Genomic DNA, 21,679 nt, shown 5'->3' with positions numbered 1-21,679 from the left:
GTGCAAGACAAAGTGAGGCCACGCTGACCTTCAGATACAACAGAGACAAGAAGATTTTGACCAGTGATGTCCAAATTCCAAATTTCGATATTGACTTTGGTACCAACTTCAGAGTCAATGATGAATCCACTCTGGAAAGGAGGGCATATACCTTTATCTTAGACATCAATAACAAGAAGATTCCCGAAGTTACTCTTACTGGTCGCATAAGGTAATCCTGACATCCTGTTAGACTTTCCGAATATTCTGAAACTAGGTAACTGAATGTTTTATTAACAGTAGGGTTTTCATGAGTATGTTCTTCTAGATCAGGGGTCCGCAACCTTCAGCACGCGGTCCATCAGAGTAATCTGCTGGTGGGCTGCGAGACATTTTGTTTACATTGACCATCCACAGGCACGGCCCCCCGCAGCTCCTAGTGGATTCGGTTCGCCGTTCCCGGCCAATGGGAGCTGAGGGAAGTGGCGCAGGCCACAGGAACATGCTGGCCACCACTTCCCGCAGCTCCCATTGGCCGGGAATGGCAAACTGCAGCCACTGGGAGCTGTGGGGGGCTTTTTCTGCAGACAGTCAACATAAACAACATGTCTCGCAGCCCACCAGTGGATTACCCTGATAGGCCGCATTCTGAAGGTTGCCGACCCCTGTTCTAGATACCCAGAGATTGTCCATCATCTACGTGCACCATGTGACTTCTCTCTCTCTCTCTCTTCACTCAAATCTCTGTTTAAAACACACTTCTACCATAAAGCCATTCAGTTATAAGCCACCACAGATAAATACAAAGAAAATAAGTACAATCCAGCTTCATAATAGATTCTTCACACTATATATGGCATATATAATTTCGGTTACAAATTCTTTGAGGTAGTTCCCATATCTTCTGGTAGAGTGTCAAATGTGCCATTGGCACTCCATAAATAATACGAATAAAAACATAAGAGAGCTATCTATAAGAATCCCCGCTCTTCATGATAAGAATATTTCCTGTAGCATCTATGGAAGAGTTTATAATTAATGTCGGTTCTCCCTTGATCCAAAAATTATCTGCCTCACAGACCCACAGTGAAGTGAATTGTTCATACTGTTTAATACCCTTCATTCTTCAACAGAATTCTCTTATCTTGATGCTGCCCCAGGGATGTTCCTCATGCAGGGCTGCCTTTAACACCAGTGGCATTAACAAAGTTCAAGTACCTTGATTCCCTTTCATTTACACCAATGTAAAATCAGGATTAAGTCTACTCAAGTCAGCAAATTACAACAGTGTACAATGCTAGAGGAAGATCAGACTCAGTAGTAGACTATTGCCCATAGAGGGCCAAATGCTTTAGTGCTTACTCAGTCGTTAGATAAAACTACTATTAATATGAATGGGAGTTTATCCTGAGTAAGGATTTTAGTATTTGGCCCATATATACTGGACAGAAAGAGCTCCACAATAGTATTATAATAATTTTCCTTCATCAGTGAAGTCCCAAGGAAATCAATGGGATTTCAGAGCACTCATCAGTTCAAGGGTCAAATAAACCCATTCCTTGTAAGACCTAGAATTCCTTTTTCCAGTTTTAATTACTATAATTGTTCCTGAAAAAGTGCCAGCCATAGTATAGTCAAACAGGTGATGTTCACGTTTGCTACTGGTTTGCTTTCACAGATATGATGGGAAGAAAGACGCAATGCTGGGAGGTGTCATTTCTATCCCTCGCCTACGGACTGAATTCGTAACCGAAGCATTGCTTCATCATTCACCGAACAGGGTTTCTCTTCAGATGGACTCATCTGCAACAGCTTATGGGAATTCGATTTCAGAGAGAGTTGTTTTCAGATATGGTATGGGCATTTATCATGATGTAGAAACTTCACCCATATGTGAAACTGAAAACCATACATGTAACCTCCTGTTACATCTGTTATCTAGTACATCTCTATACACCATGAGCCATACAAGACTAACGTGATTTTGTTAATTTTTATCCTTTTTCCCCCCTCCCTTGAACTCATGATTTTCAGATAATGAGAAAATTGAACTAGAGTGGAATTCAGGCACCAGCACAGCAGTGAAAAAGATGTCTGCCAACTTCCCTGTTGACTTTGCAGACTACCCGAAGGCTTTACAGAAGCATGCCAATGAGCTGCTGGACCGGAAAGTGGCTAATACAGATATGACATTGCGGCACATTGTCTCACAATTCATCATGGTAAGTGTGAATACTTACTCTAAAAATATTACAGCTTGATCATGCAACCCTGAGGAGCAGTCCAACACATTTTACTGGGACTACTTGTGTAAGTAATCACTAGGGTGTGTAAGAGTTGCATTATCAGGTCCATCTGCTCCTCTCCAGAAAAGCACTCAATCTTGTGCTTCACATTAAGCACATGGGTAGTCCCACTGGCTTAAAGCTAATACTTATTTCATACTACTCTGGAAAACACATCCACTGTGTCATTGCAGGCAACCCGTACCTGGCTACAGAAGGCATCCAAGGATGTTCCTTATGCCCAAACTTTACAAGACAAGCTAAATGGACTGCAGGAACTGAACATTCAAACAATGAGGCTGCCTTTTATCACCATTCCAGAGGAACTCTTCCTGAAAAGGTAAACGGAGAAATGAGAACAGTCACCACAGGGAACTGACTCTGGAAACTTTCTCATGTATTTCTTATTTAAAATATGATTAGACTTCATTTTAGACAATAGCACATAATGACCATAACAAAGAATGGTAAGAGCAGAGATATATAATTATGGTTACTAAATAGCATACATAATTAATATGTACAGGCCAATCCTCAGCTAGTGACATTTGCCATAGCTCCACCGAAGCCAATTCACACCAGCTGACGATCTGGCCCATCACATATAAATATATCATGCACTCCATATCCCTTAGCAGAAAACAAATTGTTTTTCCTTCTGCTTTCTTTCACTGTGGCAACATGAAACTCATATTAGGCACAAGCATCTTCATTGCTTTCAGTCTGTACGTGGGCTGAATATGGGTTGGGAACCAAGTGATCTTTCTCCTACAATCTTACCAACTATGCCCATTATAATAGTGGGTAATTCTGCTGCCCTACACTACATTTTTGTTAACTATTTCAGATTCAGTGCCTCTGGTTTATTGGCCATTTCTTAAAAATCACCTTTGTATTTGGGGTTCCATGACTTTCAGATCGCTCCTTGGTGCCATTCACTTCCATTCAACAGCAACACATTCTGCCTAGATACCCCTGTGGTATCTGACTGCCATTTAGGACCATATCTTATATAACATATTTTGTGATGCCCCAAAGGTTCTAATACATTTCCAATTCTTATGCTTCAGTAAAACTGTTTTGTAGACAGTCATATGTGCCAATATTTTCTCCAATTTTGGAGTGGTCCTTATTGGCATGTAGAGAGAAACAAACTTAATCAAGTACAGCTGATAGAATAATTCATTACAAATAATGCTTGTGAATATAGCCCTTTTTTACTGTTTGCAAATTATTTATGAATCAGTCTTGATTTCAGCAAATGAATTTATTATTTGTTAGTATTCACAGAACAGTTTATGCAAATAATTTCAGCCTATGGGTGTTGGAAACTGTTCACTTTAACTATTTGGTATTCATTGTTTGTGCTGTGCAATGGATCATTAAATTATGAGTATTAATATTCTGGTAGCACATAAAGATTCCAACCCTAGTTGCTCTAGCCACGGAGCATACATAAAATAGCAGACAGTCTCTGTCCCAAACATCATATAATCTAAAGCCAGTTTAGAGAAACAGATACAGGCAAACAACAACAAAAAGAACTCGCCAAAAGTACAGATCTTATAAAGTACAGTACAATTTCTTCTCATTTTTCTCTGTGCATAACAATATCCCCCAGCACCACCAAACTTCCCTGTTTACAGCCGCCAGTCAGAGTTTTTCACAGTCACGTGGTATTGTTTCTGATACCTGATTGGATGGCTGGAACTTTTAAAGAAAAATAATAACAGGTACTGAAAGATGAGTAATGAGTAGTGTATAATGCTAAACACACTTTCCAGTATGAATTTTTGGATGAATAAATAATGTCTTCTAAAATTAATTACATGTTGAGATATGTAAATAACCAGCAGCTATCTTAGAATATAATAATAATAATAATAATAATTAATAATGAAGCCCTTCATGTAACACTCTACAAACATATCACTTTTATTCCCAAGAATATGAACAGATCCTGTTTTCTACTATTCCACATAGCATATTGCATAAGTATGGCAATGACATCAGAAAGGAAGGGCTTCAAATCAAGAGATACCATTTAGAGCACTTAGGGCATTATTCTAGGAGTTAGGAAACTGGAGTCCTTTTATAACTCTATTAGAATGTGACCTTGGTCAAAAGACTTTTTCTGTCTGTGCCTCAGTTTCCTCATTTATAAAATGCATATTATATCTTCATCACTCTGTCTCTGACACCCATTCTCATACCAACATTTCTGTTCATTAATGTTCATAAAGCAGATTAAGATTTTCAAATGGCAGGTGCAAAGTATTAATTAGATAGAAAATCAGGAGCAAAATAAGAGTCTTGTGTTTAACGTCCTTGGAAAAAATAACTAGAGACGCAACCAGCATGATCTAGTCAATTTATTTTTGGGGGAAAGATCTAGTCCCTGCCAGTGACATTTTGTGTGGACTTGGCCCACTTAATCTCTCAGTCTTCTTGTCTGTAAAATGGGGATAACAACATTTACATACCTACCTGCATAGAGTTTTAATTAGTGAATGTATGTTGAGTGCTGAGGTCAGACTAGGTGATTATAATGGTTCTTTCTTCCCTTAAAATTAATGTATCTATGAATTGCCTCATTATCATTATTACTAATAACTATTACTTTGTGTGTTTCATAGAGTTTTACATAATGATAACAGTGGGTAATTTTTGTGTTACAGTGATGGCCGGATCAAATATATTTGGAACACGGACAATGTTATAATTAACATCCCATTGCCATTTGGCGGAAGATCATCGCATGATATAAGGCTGCCAAAGACTGTAAAAACACCTCAGTTGGTAATGGAATCAATTGGAATAAATGTGCCATCTCAGGAGTACCAACTTCCACTATTTACTGTTCCAGAGTCCTACCAACTTCGTGTGCCTTTACTGGGCACTTTAGAGGTCTCCACAAACGTATACAGCAATTATTACAACTGGTCTGCATCTTATACAGTGGCTAACACCACAAAGAATGTTTCCAGTATGAGAACTAGTTATCTGATGAAAGCTGATTCTGTTTTTGACCTACTTTCATATAGTATGCAAGGTAAGAAGTTTTGTTAATAGTGTTACACTTTTACATCTACTTTTAAAATGTCTATATTTTTATATGTACCATGAAAAGCAGATTCGTTTGCAAACTGTTTATTTAAAAAAATGGTTGTGTAAACTCAAATCTTTTCTTCTTTTTAAAATATGTAATATGAAGTTTATTTAATTAGGTGCTAAAAATAAATCCAGATAGTTGAATAAAAATTTCAGATCCAAATTTTCCAAGGGGCCCCAACCCAGCCTCTGAAGCCCTGATTCTGCAAGCACTTAAGATTCCTATTGATCTTAATGGGACTAGTCATATGCTTAAGTGCCTGCAGAATCAGGGGCTATATTAGTATTTGCAATTATTTGTGCATGCAATTCAGATAGTTAGATCACAAACACTGATTTATGTGCACAAACAGTTTTCCATGCAAATATGCAGGTGCAGTTGTATTGCTATTATTATTGTTAATTATTTATACAGCCCCATAGTGTGTGTGTATGTGTGCCTATACATATATATACAAAAACACATACGTATGTAAACAAAGACCTTGCCCTGAGGAAATCACAGCCCAAGGATCTGATCTTGAAAGGATCTAGGTGCCACAAATTCCTATTGAATTAACTCAAACTCCTAGTGAGCGGTCAATGGGTGGTCTAGACAGTTAGCTACTCTAAGGATTAGGTCATGAAACTGAGATTTTCAAAGGCAACTAAGCATCCAAATCTAAATTTCAATGGGAGTTAGCTGCCTAACACCTTTAGACTTTTTTTGAAAATCCCATCATGAAGCACAATAAAAATGAAGACAATGAAAGAGATGTGTCAAGAACACTGTGATTTGGATGATTTGTTTGGCACGTAGTGTAAACAATGGCATGGCCTATTTCATCTTATAGATTGATATGTAACATCACAATAAGAGTTAATTTTAAGGTTGTTTTTTGAAAATTTAGCCCCAGATATCAAATATCCAGTATTATAGAAATGTTTAGTATCTACTTTACCAAAACAGTGTTTGCTTTTTGAACAAAATAATATGCAATTCTGAAAGCTTAATGATATCATCTATAGTATATTATTTTGTCTTAGAAATGTAAGATATTTATTATACCTTTACATCTTTTGTCTTCCCCCTTCCCTATCTCCTATTCCAGGTTCTGGAGAAGCATTTTATGATCAGAATGCATTTGATTGCACATATGAAAGTTCCCTACATCACAGACTCCTAGATTCAAATTTTAAATTTATCAGGACAAACAAATATGAACCTACTCTCACTGTAAAACAGACCGTTTCACTTATGGCATCTAGCGCTCTGGGCACTCAGCTCTCCTTTTCTACAGATACGGATTTCAGCCAAAAAAATAATTTGAATATCAACAAAGTACAAATGGAAGGGGAGTTGAGAGTTGCTTCAGCCTTTGCTAAAGGAATTTACACTCTCTCAAGCACCTATAACAAAAACAGCCATGAGTTAACTGGGAAATCCAATCTGACGTTTGACTCATCTTACCTTCACGCTACCAATCAGATAACTGGCAAGCGAACTGGTGATGTACTGTCAGTCACTTCAGTCTCTAATATTCAGAGTGGTATCATAACAAACACAGCTTCACTGAAGTATGAAAAGAGCCAGGTGAATGTGAAGTCGGAAACAAATGGAAGATACCAAAACCTCGCAGGTCTCAACAAGTTTGAATTACGTTTGGCAAAGCAGATGGCTGCAGTTCACTCTGAATACCAAGTAACTTATGAAGAAAACCGGTATTACACCCTCCTTTCAGGTTCCCTTAATTCCCAGGGTCTTGAACTAAATTGTGATGTTGCTGTGAATGGTCAACGAAACCGAGCAGCACATAAGTCTACATTAAGGATTAACCAGGACGGTTTGGCCAGCAGCGCAACCACAAACGTGCAGTTTAATCCACTAATGTTGCAGAAAGAAATGAATGCTAGAATTGATGCTTCTGGAGGCACCTTGGCAGTTATTGCTAAGGGACGCTATGGTAAACACAATGCACAATTCAGCGTAGATGGAAGAATGGCCCTAATGGAAGTAGCACTAGGAAGTGTATATCAGAGCACAATTCGGGGCGTGGACAGCAAAAATGTCTTAAACTTTAGAGTTAATAGAGAAGGACTCAAGTTTTCAAATAACTTGATAGGATCATACAAGGAAATGAATCTTGAGCATGTGAATGAGCTGAACATTCCTGGCTTATCCCTAACATTTACTTCAAAATTAGACAATACCATCAGCTCTGACAAGTCCCACAAGCATAATTTTGAGCTACAGCTGCAGCCCTATTCACTCACAGCTAAATTGAACAATGACTTAAAATACAGTGAAACTGATGTAACCAACAAAGCACAGTTACGACTGGAGCCACTGAAGCTGACGCTGACGGGTAATGTGAGAGGAGCCTACAGAACAGATGAAGTGAAGCATACATACGCCATCACTTATGCTGATCTGGCTGCAAATTTTAAAACAGACACAGCTGCAAAACTTCAAGGCACAGCACTCATCCACAAAATTAACCTGGATGTTGCAGGGCTGGCTTCCTCAATTACTATCAATACAAACTATGATGCAAAATCCCTGCATTTCACCAATGTAGTACGTTCTGCTATGGCCCCATTTACTGTCAGTGCTGATGTACACACCACTGGTGATGGGAGACTATTTGCTATGGGAGAACATACTGGACAACTGTACAGCAAATTCCTGTTTAAAGCAGAGCCCCTAGCTTTCACTTTCTCCCATGATTACAAAGGATCTACCAGCCACAGCCTAACTACTGGAAAAAAATACATTACATTACTTGATAACAAAATCCACATGCTTTTCACTCCATCAGAGCAGTCAAGTGCCTGGAAATTGAAGAGTCAAGTAAACAATAATGTATACACACAGGACCTTGGTGCTTACAATGATGCAGAAAAAACTGGTGTGGAACTTAGCGGACAGGCTTTAGCAGACCTCACTATAATGGACTCACCAATTCAAGTGCCATTAAAGTCTGAGCCAATTAATTTAATTGATGTTCTAGGTCTGAGGGATGCCATGGAACAGCCTCAAGAATTCAGCATCTCTGGTTCTGTGAAATATGATAAGAACAAGGACGAGCACGTTATCAACCTGCCATTCCTAGAATCCCTGCCCGCTTACTTTGAACGAATCAGGGGTGTGATTCTATCCAGTCTGCAGTCTATACAAAGGTACTTTAAAAGCATAAATATAGATCAATATATGAGGAAATACAGGGCAACTCTGGATAAGCTCCCACGGCAGGTAAATGACTACATGAACAAATTAGATTTCAAAAGCAAGGTTAACGGCATGAAAGAGAAATTGGTGGCTTTCACAAAGGACTATAGAATAACAGCTGATGACATCCAAAGTGCACTGGAAAATGCCAGAATCAATTTGCAGGAAGCACTGTTTCAGCTGCAGATTTACCTGATACAACTTGAGCAACTTATCAGAGATAATTATGATCAGTATGACATTAGAACAGTTATTGAAAAACTGATTGACCAAATAGTTGAAAAAATGAAAGTTCTGGATCAACAGTATAAAATCAGTGCAACGATGATTAACACTATTCAAGACTTACAGTCCATTATTGCTCAGTATGACCCAAGCAAACTAGAAAGCAGTGCCAAAGCCTGGATTCAAAATATGGACGCTGAGTACAAAATCATAGCTCAGGTACAAGGAAAACTAGAACAGCTCAAGAGTCAGATTCACAATATTGATGCCAAACGTATTGCAGAAAATTTGAAACAACAGGTACAGACTGTTGACATTAAAAAGCTTCTAGAAAAAATCAGGAGTTCATTACCAGTTCAAAAAATGAATGAAATTATTGAACAAATTAAAGATATTCTCCTCAATTTGATGGAAGATTATGAAGTTGCTGAGAAGATCAGTGCTTTCCGAGGCAAAATGCATGACATGATCATGAAGTATGAGATTGACAAGCAGGCTCAGTTTCTAATGGACAGGATGATACAATTGTCTGACCAATATAAAATGAAAGAAACTGTCCAAAAGCTAACCGTTTCCCTGAAAAAAATTGACATAAAATCATTCTTTGATAAAATTGTTAGTATTATTGATGATGCTGTCAAGCAAGTGCAAGCATTTGATTATCAAAAATTGATGGATGAAGTCAACAAGTTCCTTGACATGGTTATAAAACAGCTAAAGCATTTTGACTATAACCAGTTTGTAGATCAAACAAACAACAAAATCCGGGAAATTACCCAGAAAATCAATGATGAAATCAGAACCCTAGAACTCCCACAGAAAGCAGAAGCATTAAAACAGTATATGAAGGATGTCAGTGCTGCAGTTTCAAAATTCATGGAACAATTAAGAGACACCAAGCTTACAGCAGTCATTGATTGGTTCAGGGACCTCCTAAATTCAGCAGCGTTTGCTGATCTGAAAGTCAAGCTAAATGAAAACCTGGAAGATCTACGAGACAGGATTTATCAAATGGACATTCCAAAAGAATGCCAGAGATATCTTCAGAAGGCAAGCCAGTTCTACAATACCATTGTCGCATATATTTCTGACCAATGGAACATTGCTTCTAAGAAGATTGCTCTTTTAGCTGAGCAGTATGATGTAAAAGACTGGGCTGAAAAAGTGAATGTGTTTGTTGAAACAGGTTTCAATGTTCCTGAAATCAGAACCGGCATAGTCAACATACCTGCCTTTGAAGTCAGTCTCCGAGCTCTCCGGGAAGCGACATTTCAAACACCAGATTTCGTAGTTCCATTAACTGACCTGCATATCCCCTCTTATCAAATCCACATAAAGAAACTTAAAGACATACAAATTCCAGTCAGGTTTACTACCCCAGAATTTACTATTCTAAATACCTATAAGGTTCCTTCCTATACAATTGACCTGAATGAAATCAAACTGAAGATTGTGAAAACAATAGACCAAATGATGTCCAGTGAATTTCACTTGCCAGTACCTGACATGTATTTTAGAGAACTAAAGATGAAAGATATGCTTTTTTCTGACATTTCTTTCCCAGAATTTCATATACCTGAGCCACAAATACCAGAATTCTTGATCCCTAAACTAAATCTAAATGAGTTCCAGATTCCTAACATTCAAATACCAGAGTACCAACTGCCACGTATTCCACACACAGTCACTGTCCCTACATTCGGCAAACTGTCTGGTGCTTTCAGAATAGCTTCTCCATTCTTCACACTGTCCACTTTTGCTGGCATTCAGAACACTACAGCTTCCGTAAACAGCCCAGAATTTGTAGCCACTGTTTCAGCTCAAGCAACATCCAGATTAGATTTCCTTGCTTTCACTGTGAACGCTGATGCACGCCTCTCAGCCCCTGAGATGCAGCAACTGATCCTGAAAGAAACCATGAAGGTCACCCATACACTCCTTAAAGTTGATCACAACAGTGAAGTGATATTTTTGGGGACTTCTGTACAGGGGAAAGCTGAAACTACTACAAGCTTACGTACTACAAAGAATTTGATGGAAGTACACAACAACTTACTAGTCAAGCTACAGAGGAAAATTCTGATGCAGAGCAGGACAACATATTCTCACAGACTGAACATCCCACAAGCTGATCTCTCCAGCCAGGCTGATCTGATGAATGACATGATAACAGAGTTAGAAGCGGGACACATATCATTTACTTCCAGTGGTAAAGGAAACTGGAAATGGGCTTCTCCTGATTTCTCTGATGAAGGCACCCATGACTCCCGTGTCACTTTTACGATGGAGGGGCCCATTATTGCATTTGCTGCTGAAAACAGGATAAATGATAAATACTTGAAAATCAACCAGAATGTGAATTATGAATGTGGTCTCCTAAATTATGCAACACTTCAGCTTCTGTCTGAAGTTGAGTTGCAACATGTGGGTCGTAGCACTTTAAGTGTACAAGGCACAGGGCAGCTTGCAACAATGAAAGTAGAAATAAAAGGAAATCATGTGGCTAAGCTCAGTGGGAGAGTTGCTGGGACCATAAATAATAATGTTGCCTTTTTGGTGCAGCCCTTTGAAGTTAGCATATCAACAAACAATGATGGGAATGTGAAAGTTAGTTTTCCAGTGAAGCTGACTGGCAAAATTGAATTTCTGAATAACTATGGTCTGGTGCTTAGTTCCTCTGTTCAGCAAGTCCAATGGCAAGCTAGTGGCAGGTTCAATCAGTACAAATATTCCCACAGCATGTCTGCTGGGAACACTGAAGACACAATTGAAGCTCATGTGGGAATGAACGGTGAAGCCAACCTGGACTTCCTAAATATTCCTCTATCAATTCCTGAATTTCACATTCCTTATGTTGGAATCAAAACTTCTCAGATGATGAAAGGGTATTCACTGTGGGAACAGACAGGCCTGAAGGATTTATTGAAGACTACAAAGCAATCATTTGATTTAAATCTGAATGCCCAATATAAGAAGAACAAAGACATGCACTCACTCCCGCTTCCTTTAAAAGCAGTGCATGAAGCAGTTAATCAGTACATCATCTTCTTCAATAGATATTTTGAGAAAGGAAGGGACAATGCATTAGATTTTCTCACCACTTCATATAACAAAGCCAAGATAGAGTTTGACAAATATAAAGTAGAAACTTCATTCAACAAACTACCACGGACTTTCAGGATTCCTGGATATACCATTCCAATTATGAACATTGAGGTGTCTCCCTTTACAGCAGAGCTGCCAGCATTTGGTTATGTGATCCCCAAAGAAATAAGCACAACAGGCTTCACCATCCCACTTATTGGGTTTTCAGTACCATCTTACACATTAGTCCTACCATCACTGGAGATGCCGGTCCTTCATGTTCCCAAAGATCTGCGCACACTTAAGCTTCCTAAATTCACAGTGCACAGCCCATCAAACCATATCTTGATTCCTGCCTTGGGAAACATTACCTATGACTTTTCATTTAAATCCAGTGTGATTACCTTGAATACAAATGTTGGGCTTTTCAACCAGTCTGATGTTGTTACTCGCTTCAGTTCCTCATCTTCTTCTGTCATTGATGCACTACAGTTTAATTTAGATGCTACAACAAGCCTGACGAGGAAAAGGGGTTTGAAACTGGCCACAGCATTGTCCCTGAGTAATAATAAATTTGTGGAAGGAAAGCATGACAGCACTGTTAGCCTCACAAAGAGGAACATGGAAGCTTCAGTGACAACAAATGCAAAGATCAACATGCCAGTTTTTAAAATGAATTTCAAGCAAGAGCTTACAGGAAACACTAAGTCCAAGCCTACTGTTTCCTCAGCAATTAATTTAAATTATGATTTTGATACTCTTAGATATGGTGCCAGTGCTAAAGGTGCAGTTGATCACAAACTTACTCTAGAAAGTCTTACATCTTACATTTCTGTAGAGACAGCAACAAAAGGAAACATCGATGGAATGTTATACACCCGAAATCCATTTTCTGGGATGCTAATCCATGAGGCAAATACCTACCTGAACTCTAATGGAGCTCGCTCCTCAGTCAAGCTGGAGGCTAACTCTAAAGCAGATGGAATCTGGAATGTGGAAATGACAGAAAAAGTTGCTGTTGAAGCATCTACACATCGTGTTTATGCAGTCTGGGAGCACAATGGGGAAAACTATGCACAATGTACCCCTCTTCTGAGAACTAAAGGAACTCAGAGCTGCAGAGTAACCTTAGAACTGGTTCCTTGGAGTATGTCAGCATCTCTTCAGTTACAAGCTACTCAACCAAATTCCTTCCTGGACATAGCTTCAGTTAATCAGGAAGTCTTAATGAACATCAACACTGAAAACCAAAAACTTGGCTGGAAGGGTGAAGGCCAAATTCAGTCATTATCTCTCAGTCATGATATGCAGTTATCAAATGAAAAATCAAAGGTACAATTTGACATTTCTGGGTCTTTGGAAGGACAGGTCAGTTTCCTCAGGAACATTGTGCTTCCAGTTTATGAAAAGAGTTTATGGGATATCTTGAAACTGGACCTCACTACCAGTGCTGACACAAAGCAGTACCTAAATACTTCTGCATCCATAGTTTATACAAAAAGTGAAGATGGTTACTTTTTCCCTATATATGTGAACAGACTGGCTGATGGCTTCACAATCACTGTTCCTGAGATGCATCTAGAAGCTCCAAATCCAGTTCTCACAACTCCAGAATTTCGAGTTCCTTTCACAACCCTGCAAGTTCCATCGTATACCATTGACTTGCGCAATATAAAAGTTCCACACAAGCTAAGCATAATGCCTTTTGATGTCAATTTACCCTCTCTGCCAAGAATGAGATTCCCCAAAGTAGATGTAGGAAACAAGTACATTACACTGGAAGAATATAAAATTCCATACTTCGAGGTGACAGTACCTCAGTACCAAATAACTCTATCTCAGTTCACTCTTCCAAAAAGCATTTCCCTTGGTAATATGTATGTGGATCTGAGTGATGTGGCTAATAAGATTGCAGACTTTGACTTGCCAACAATTACAATTCCTGAGCAGAAAATAGAGATCCCACCTCTCAAAATGTCCTTGCCTGCTGGAATTTATTTCCCTGCATTTGGTGCTTTGACTGGATCTTTCAGAGTTGCTTCACCATTGTATAATGTCACCTGGAAAACAGACCTAAAAAACAACAAGGACTCTTTTACACATTCCATTGATTCTACCTCCAGTTCAACACTACAGTTCCTGGAATATGACCTGGAAGGTAAGATGAACTTTGGAATTTCATACTCCAAAATTTGGGTTGAAAATGTTAACATTATTTTTTCCCAACAATTATTTTGTGTTTGAAGTGCAGTTGTACTGTGAAAGAGGAATGTAAAACAGGATCCCTTTTCCTTCTCTGTGTTCATTTTAGTGGCAAAATAACTTTATATCTTCTCACTCCTGTTAGCCCTGCTTAGCCAGTACAGCTAAAAGAAAGAGAGCTAGTATCTATTCCTTCTTGCACATCATCAACCCATTTATTTTTAGTATCAATTAAAGGCTCAATCTTTTACACCTGTACAAATCAACCGAAAGCTCAGAGGGTTGCACAGGTTAACTAAGGGAATAATTTGTTCTGTAGCAAGTTTTTCATTGATTTGAATGGGATCTGGATTAGTTAGGCTCTGTCACTGGTGGTAATGCAGAATCCAGCTTGACTGATCCCAGGCTCAGTTTGTAAGGCTGTCAGTTAAAAAAACATCCATCTTTTTGCTTGGAAACTGAACACATCTGATTTTAAAAATTATTGAAACACACACTCAGAATGCCACAAAAACATTTTTAAAGCCACTTCTCTGAGCACTACGAAACTTCAAAGTTATAGTAAAAACATGAAGTAAATTTAAAATGACATGCCGTAGAAGAGAAAGCTCCATTTATAATCTACATCAAGGGCAAAAAGCAAAGCAAAAGGGCCTTTTATATCCAAATTACAATAAAAGACATGAAGAAGGAATTGTAAAATTCCCAATTTTTATTTCCCTATTTTTCCCTACTTTTCTAGCTACAGTACATGTCTTGCATTTTAAAATGTCTGGGACAAAACAGATACATGCATGACCTTTTGTATTTTGCATTGTGAGCATCTAACTTCTTACCACACAGTGGTGTGTGACTGTGGAACCACAGTGATGTATCCAGCTGAAATACAGGATACCATGTGATCTGTTTTCTGCAGTGATTCCAGAAATTCACACAATGCAAAATCTCTCTTTTGCAGCTCTATTAACCTACAGAGTTGAAGCTGATGTGTCTGTGGCAAAGACATCAAGCAGCTTTTCACATCGTGACATGAGTGTGGAGTACAAGGAAGATGTGACTATGCAAGGATTTAGGTAAAGATTTGCTCAGGTGACATGGTTTATAATAGACAAAATGATAAGAAACAGACTATGGATTAGAAACCTAACTCCTACAAAGCGCTTCGTGGTAATTATAAAGAATAAATGTGCTCCCTTTGCTCCCTGGGCTACCCCTCACCACTCCACTCCCATTAGATAACTGGGAAGCTGGAAAGCACTCTTTTCTAATATGACTGTTCTGAAGAGCCTGCCATTTCACATAATTGGTGAGATGTAACTAAGGTTTTCATATAATCAAAGATCCTGATTTTCAACACAGCCTCCACCGAGGCTCTCTTTCTGTGAGCACAAGTCATTAGAAGCCTAATTTTCACCCGCAATTATTTATGCTCAGATTTACAGTGACTTGGATGTCCAACTACTTGATTTCATCTGCCAATCAGGGGCTTAGTAACAGTGACTGCAAGCAACAATAACTGTGGGCACAAAATTTCTACCTACACTTATTTGTGCCTGCAGTACACAGATGGAAAAAGAAGGAGGCTCGTTTGTAAAAATCTGACTTTATAAGCTGTAAGAATCAGCTAACAACATCAAGGGCCTATTTTGTAGTCCTAATTCAAGCAAAACTCCTGACCAACCTCAGTATGGAGTTTTGCCTAAGAAAACAGTGTAGGATATGACCCTGAATTTGCATATGTGTTAGTCAGAGTCCCAAGATAAAATGTTGATAGTAAAACTCTTCATTTTCTTTTGCTTGCTTTGGCTTTGTTTATACTTTTATTAATCACCAGAGATACTGTAAGAAATCATACTGCAATATGTATTTCTTTAGGAGCGGCCCTGTAGCTTAGCATTCATTTGTTTCTTAAACGCTGTTTGTTCTTGGTTATACCAGTGTCTTGGCCCACACTGCATCACTCAAGATCACCAGCCCAACCTTTACTGATGTTCAGATGCGTTATTGGGGAGATATCCACAGGATCTCCTCATCGATATCTTCACCTTCTGCGGGCACCCTAGGTTTTCGTGTTGAGAGGGACACAGATATTCTCCGGGGGAAAATTTACTACCAAACTCAACAGGTAGGCAAGGCTTGAAATGAAGCAAAAACGGGGCTTGGGTTTTTTACCTTTTAAAGTGACTGTAATGCTTACTAAAGGGGCTAGAGTGATAGTTTTGAAAACTGACTTCTGTCCAAAGAAAATATACCATAAACCCTGCAATGTGAGCTTCCTTTACACCATCCAATCTCATCAATATGACTTAACCCCAGTCTGGAAATAATATCTCTGTAAACACTTTTAGAGGTAAGAAAATAGTTCAAGCTCCCTACCTATTTAGTCTTGGCAGAGCTTTGAGATCAAAAATATGCATCCATTAGGAAGTGAACAAAGGGCATCAAACTAATTGCGTATAAACCACGGTACAACCATCAGATTACAGTAGAAGCCCTATTTTATGAACTAATTGAGGATTGAGCAGTTACAGAAGGTGTGGTGCAAAATTTGCTCTATGATGCACTGCACTACTTTCTCTTTGTCCTTCAAATCACTGCAAAGCAATTTCCAATGCATTGAAGGCATGGGAATGTGAAGGGATGTTGATTTGTTCTTCATGACATCTCTTATTATGTATCAGAGCGATAGCAATGTGAGACTGTATCCACAAAAACAATCAGGAGTCCGGTGGCACCTTAAAGCCTAACAGATTTATTTGGGCATAAGCTTTCATGGGTAAAAAAACCCACCTCTGGCACCTTAAAGACTAAGAGATTTATTTGGGCATAAGCTTTCATGGGTGAAAAACCCCACCGGACTCCTTGTTATCTCTTGTTATGTGATTTTTCTTCTGTTGGGGAAAATGGATTGTATAACTGGTCATATGTAAGATCAGTGTTCATAAAAATTGAGGTTCTACTGTACTTGTAATTACTGTAGCAATAGCCCAAACTAGAACCAGGAACCTAGAAGTGATGGTAATGAGATAATGAGCCTAAGTTCTAGGTCCCTGTCAAGGTTCTTGTGTGGAATCATTAACACACCTCAGGTATATTGTGAGGAACAGAGCTAAAAGCCATTTATTGGGTTTGGCAACCAAAAATGCCATTCCTGAGAGTCTACTGCAATAACTTCACAATTACAGACTTAATATTCCAAGATTGCGATACATTAATTTAGGTATCACATAAAATTCACAATTTAACTTGTGTAAAATTGAAATCAGAGAAATGTATTTACTTTCTTAGGGTCTGATTTAACAACCCTCAATCATATTGAGTATCATAGAATCATAGAATATTAGGGTTGGAAGAGACCTCAGGAGGTCATCTAGTCCAATCCCCTGCTCAAAGCAGGACCAACACCAACTAAATCATCCCAGCCAAGGCTTTCTCAAAACGGGCCTTAAAAACCTCTAAGGATGGAGATTCCACCACCTCCCCAGGTAACCCATTCCAGTGCTTCACCATCCTCCTAGTGAAATAATGTTTCCTAATATCCAACCTAGACCTCCCACACTGCAACTTGAGACCTTTACTTCTTGTTCTGTCATCTGCCACCACTGAGAACAGCTTAGCTCCATCCTCTTTGGAACCCTCCTTCAGGTAGTTGAAGGCTGCTATCAAATCCCCCCTCACTCTTCTCTTCTGCAGACTAAATAAACCCAGTTCCCTTAGCCTCTCCTCATAAGTCATGTGTCCCAGCCCCCTAATCATTTTTGTTGCCCTCCGCTGGACTCTCTTCAATTTGTCCACATCCTTTCTGTAGTGGGGAGACCAAAACTAGAGTAACATTTATGCTAGTAGTCTTGTTGATTTAAAACATTGGAGGATCGCATACTTGTAATGCTTTTGTATTAAGATAGTGGATCTCTTTCAATTCATCATGTAAAATAATTAAATAGAATCTTAACAATAGTATGACGGGAGCTTAGTGAATGAGCAGAACTGACACCTTTCCAAGTAATTCTTGCATCTTGCTTTGATACAATTAACAGGTAATACAAAGGAATCAGAAAGATGTCATAAAAAATAATGAGACCAAATTCTGCCCTGATTTACTTTCTTATTCCACTATTTTTAGGTGTAAGGACAGAATTTAATCCAATACAGCAATTAAAAATATGCAGACACATGATAGACAAAACTGAGTTTATATTAAAATTGAATGCAAGATAAGAAAATGCCTATCTAAAATCCCTCTATAATTTAGGGTCATGTTTTTAGAACAGAAGTAGCATGTAATAATATTTTAATTGTTTGAATCAGAATCTGTTTTTTCACTTATCCCGTTTTGGATTTTCAGTCTTCCTCTCAGAAAGAAATTGACCTATTAAAAAGTGAGATATCATTCAAGAAACCTGACCTGATTAAGATCAAAACTAACTGGAACGATGCTGCTGCTACAGACATGCTGAGTGGTCTAAAAGAAAAGGTACCTACAATTACGGAGGCACTCTATAACAGTATTAACAAGTACCACCGCGAGCATACAGGGATGGAAATCAGTGCAGCCACCCTAAAGCTGAAGAACATCATGCAAAACAAGGCTGACAAAGCATACCAATTAGCCACAACAAAAATAGCTGAAATGGATCTTCACCTCCGCACAGCTGCCAACCAGGCCACTGGGAAATACCAAGAGATGACAGTCAAAGCTCAACAGTTATATCAAGAAGCATCAGATCAAGCAGGCCAGATTGACTACCAGCAAATAAGAGCAAAGATTTTTGATGCTACAATGGATGTAATAAGGGAATACCACAAGAGGGTAAAGCATCTGATTGACTCAACCATCGAATTCCTGAAGATCACAAAATTCCGGGTCCCTGGACTGGCTGAGAAGTACACCGGTGAAGAACTCTACGTAATGGCTACAGAGGAGGCAGCAAAAGCTACTGATCTATGCATTTCAAAAATGCAGGAGTATTTCGACGTTTTGATTGCATTTGTCAATGAGATGGAAGTTAAAGTTCCTGCTTCTGACAGAATTCTCAAAGGCAGTGAAGTGCTTGATCAAATTAAAGAAATGCTAAAACATTTGCAGAACAAAGCCAGACAGATATTTGCTACTCTTCATGAGGCTGACTTTGCAGAAAAGCTTAGGCAACTGAAACAATTAGTGCAGCAAGTTTTCCAAAACGTAGAAGAAATTATTAGAAACTTACAATCGACAAACTTTGAAGAGATTAAAGTTCAAGCACAACAGATGTACAGTGATGCCATCAACTCAGACTATGCAGAAAAATTGAGATCCTCGACAGAGAATATTAAAATACACCTTTCTCAGTTAAAAGACTTTAGCCAGAAGACATTTCAAGAGATTTCAGAGAAGTTACATCAGATTCTTCTATATGTAAAAGCACTGCGGGAGGAATATTTTGATCCAAGTTTAGTTGGGTGGTCAGTCAGATACTATGAAATAGAAGTCAAGGTGCTAGATTGGTTAAATAATCTAATAGATGCTCTAGTGGACTGGCATGCCAAATACATTGGAGATACTGCTGACTTGGTTTCACGTCTGACTGATCAAGTACAAGAATTTGTGGAAAACCATGGCCGGAGGTATTATGATCTGGTTACTGATGCTGATGGAAAAGGAAAACAGAAAGCCATTGAGCTCTCTTCTGCTGCTCAGGAAAAGATCCGATCTTGGTCTGCAACTGCCAGAAAGAGTTCTGCTGAATATAACAAACTGCTCAAAGTGAAAATACAGGATGCCTATGACCAACTCAGCCAAGCCTATGAAAGGCTAATTAGTGCAACACAAAAATTAATTGATCTGACTATAGAAAAGTACTCTACATTCCTCCAGTACATCACAGAGTTTCTCCATCACCTTGAGAAAATGACAACTGATAGCATAAGGCCATACATAGCTGTTCGTCAAGGAGAGCTTAGAATAGATGTGCCTACACCATTTGACTGGCAATCAATGCCCCAATTATATGAGGAGTCACTCAGAAAAAAATTGGAAATAACACGCATGTTGATTCAGAAAGGCATGGACCAAGACTCCAAGACATGGATAGAATTGCAAACATTTATTGACGAGCAGCTTGCTGATGAGCAACTGAATATTCAGCAGATTATTGAAAATGTACAGCAGCGCATAAGAACCTGAATGGACATGTAGAAGAGCAAAAATCACAAATTTGTATCACACTGTATTTAAAAGATGACAGCAATCAACATACTGGAACTTAGGGAAGATACTGTCTGAGTTTGTACTTGTAAATGAAACTGAATAATCTACAGCAGGTTATTTTAATGTGCTTCAAAAGCCAATAAATGAATTCTTTATTACATTGTTGTGTTATTCATTATAACCAGTTTTACTTGGGCCATGAGCCTGATCCATTAGGAACAATGGAAGTCTTTACATTGACTTCACTTTGTGTTAGACCAAGTCAGTAATGTACAGTAAATTTTGTAAATAGTCTCAAAACCTAGGGTTTCAGATAAAGGTCAGATTTGTGATCCTGTTAAAGAACAACTTGGAAATAAAAATGCAATTATTTCAAAGTATAGAAATTAACCACAAAAATACCCTCATAGTTATCTCTGGGAGAAAAAGAAATGGAGATGAATATGTGCACTGCAAACAAACCAAAGAGGAAAGTAAATACATTCTGGGAATAAAATCAAGAAGGAAAAATTCCTCCCATTGTAAAAAAAAGTCAGATAGTTTCCTCCACTAAATTATAAAAAATAATAATTAAATAAATAAATAATGTTTTGTTAAAAACGAATAATAAACAATATGTGTATCTAGCAGTATTATTTAGAAAAATAGACCATGAATTTCAGGAAAAAATAAAATAATATTCTGGGCTACTTTTGTGACCCAGAAATTTAGGGATTTTTTTATTTTTGTGCACTGCAAAATTTTAGGTTTTTCATCAAATTGTGTGATTATTTTATTCTTCACAAGTTTTACTGCCAACATTGATCACCATAGGAGTCAAAGGGAGTTTTACTACTGACTCCCATGGCCTTGGGGTCAGGCGTCATATGAAAGAAACACCAAAATATGAATACTTCCATTTCTGAGAGGAAAACATGTGGACATAATTTTTTTCAGGTTTATATACAGCAGTTAGAATGTTATGTAGATAGTCCTTGCAAAAACACCCAGAAAAGGCTGAAATAATGGGCTTTTTACTCCTTGTTGCCTCATTCAAAATATACTCTTTAAAAATGTCACTAGACATTTTGTGAGTGAGTATGTTTATTTTGGTGTAGTTGGTTCACCCTGGGTTTTTTTCTCTGTTTATTCATGGGAAAGGGGTGCTTTTATATGAGGTTTTGTATAGCACACGTTTCTCATGTGCCTCTACACCACCCTGATCTGGATGCTTTTGGAGGCAGGGTTCCTTCCATGGTGTAATTGTGAGCTATGCCATTATCAGATACCATTAATAATGGGAATCAGATGGGCAAGACTAACCCAGAGAAACAAAGAGTCAGCCACATCCAATCAAGTGCATACATCTGTCCAGTCATTAGGAGGGAAGACTGACCCTTGGAAAGTAAAACTACCACA

At 38.4% G+C, this 21,679-nt stretch overlaps 1 protein-coding gene across 1 annotated transcript in view; it reads left to right on the top strand.

Annotated features, from left to right (window-relative positions):
• The window catches only part of APOB (apolipoprotein B), a 45,009-nt gene extending 24,570 nt beyond the window's left edge, over positions 1 to 20,439 (top strand). The window contains exons 21-29 of the mRNA XM_054021617.1: positions 1 to 211; positions 1,658 to 1,833; positions 2,014 to 2,201; positions 2,459 to 2,604; positions 4,943 to 5,316; positions 6,467 to 14,050; positions 15,053 to 15,167; positions 16,033 to 16,219; positions 18,440 to 20,439. Coding sequence (XP_053877592.1) covers positions 1 to 211; positions 1,658 to 1,833; positions 2,014 to 2,201; positions 2,459 to 2,604; positions 4,943 to 5,316; positions 6,467 to 14,050; positions 15,053 to 15,167; positions 16,033 to 16,219; positions 18,440 to 20,257 — 10,799 coding nt within the window. The 3' untranslated portion in view covers positions 20,258 to 20,439. The remainder of the gene's footprint in view (positions 212 to 1,657; positions 1,834 to 2,013; positions 2,202 to 2,458; positions 2,605 to 4,942; positions 5,317 to 6,466; positions 14,051 to 15,052; positions 15,168 to 16,032; positions 16,220 to 18,439) is intronic.
• The last annotated feature ends 1,240 nt before the right edge of the window (positions 20,440 to 21,679 follow it).

Source organism: Malaclemys terrapin, chromosome 3, assembly GCF_027887155.1.
Source record: "Malaclemys terrapin pileata isolate rMalTer1 chromosome 3, rMalTer1.hap1, whole genome shotgun sequence".
In the NCBI taxonomy this organism is placed as follows: Eukaryota; Metazoa; Chordata; order Testudines; family Emydidae; genus Malaclemys; species Malaclemys terrapin.
The sequence above is the reverse complement of the archived record's forward strand: the minus strand, read 5'-3'. Positions and strand labels throughout refer to the sequence as shown.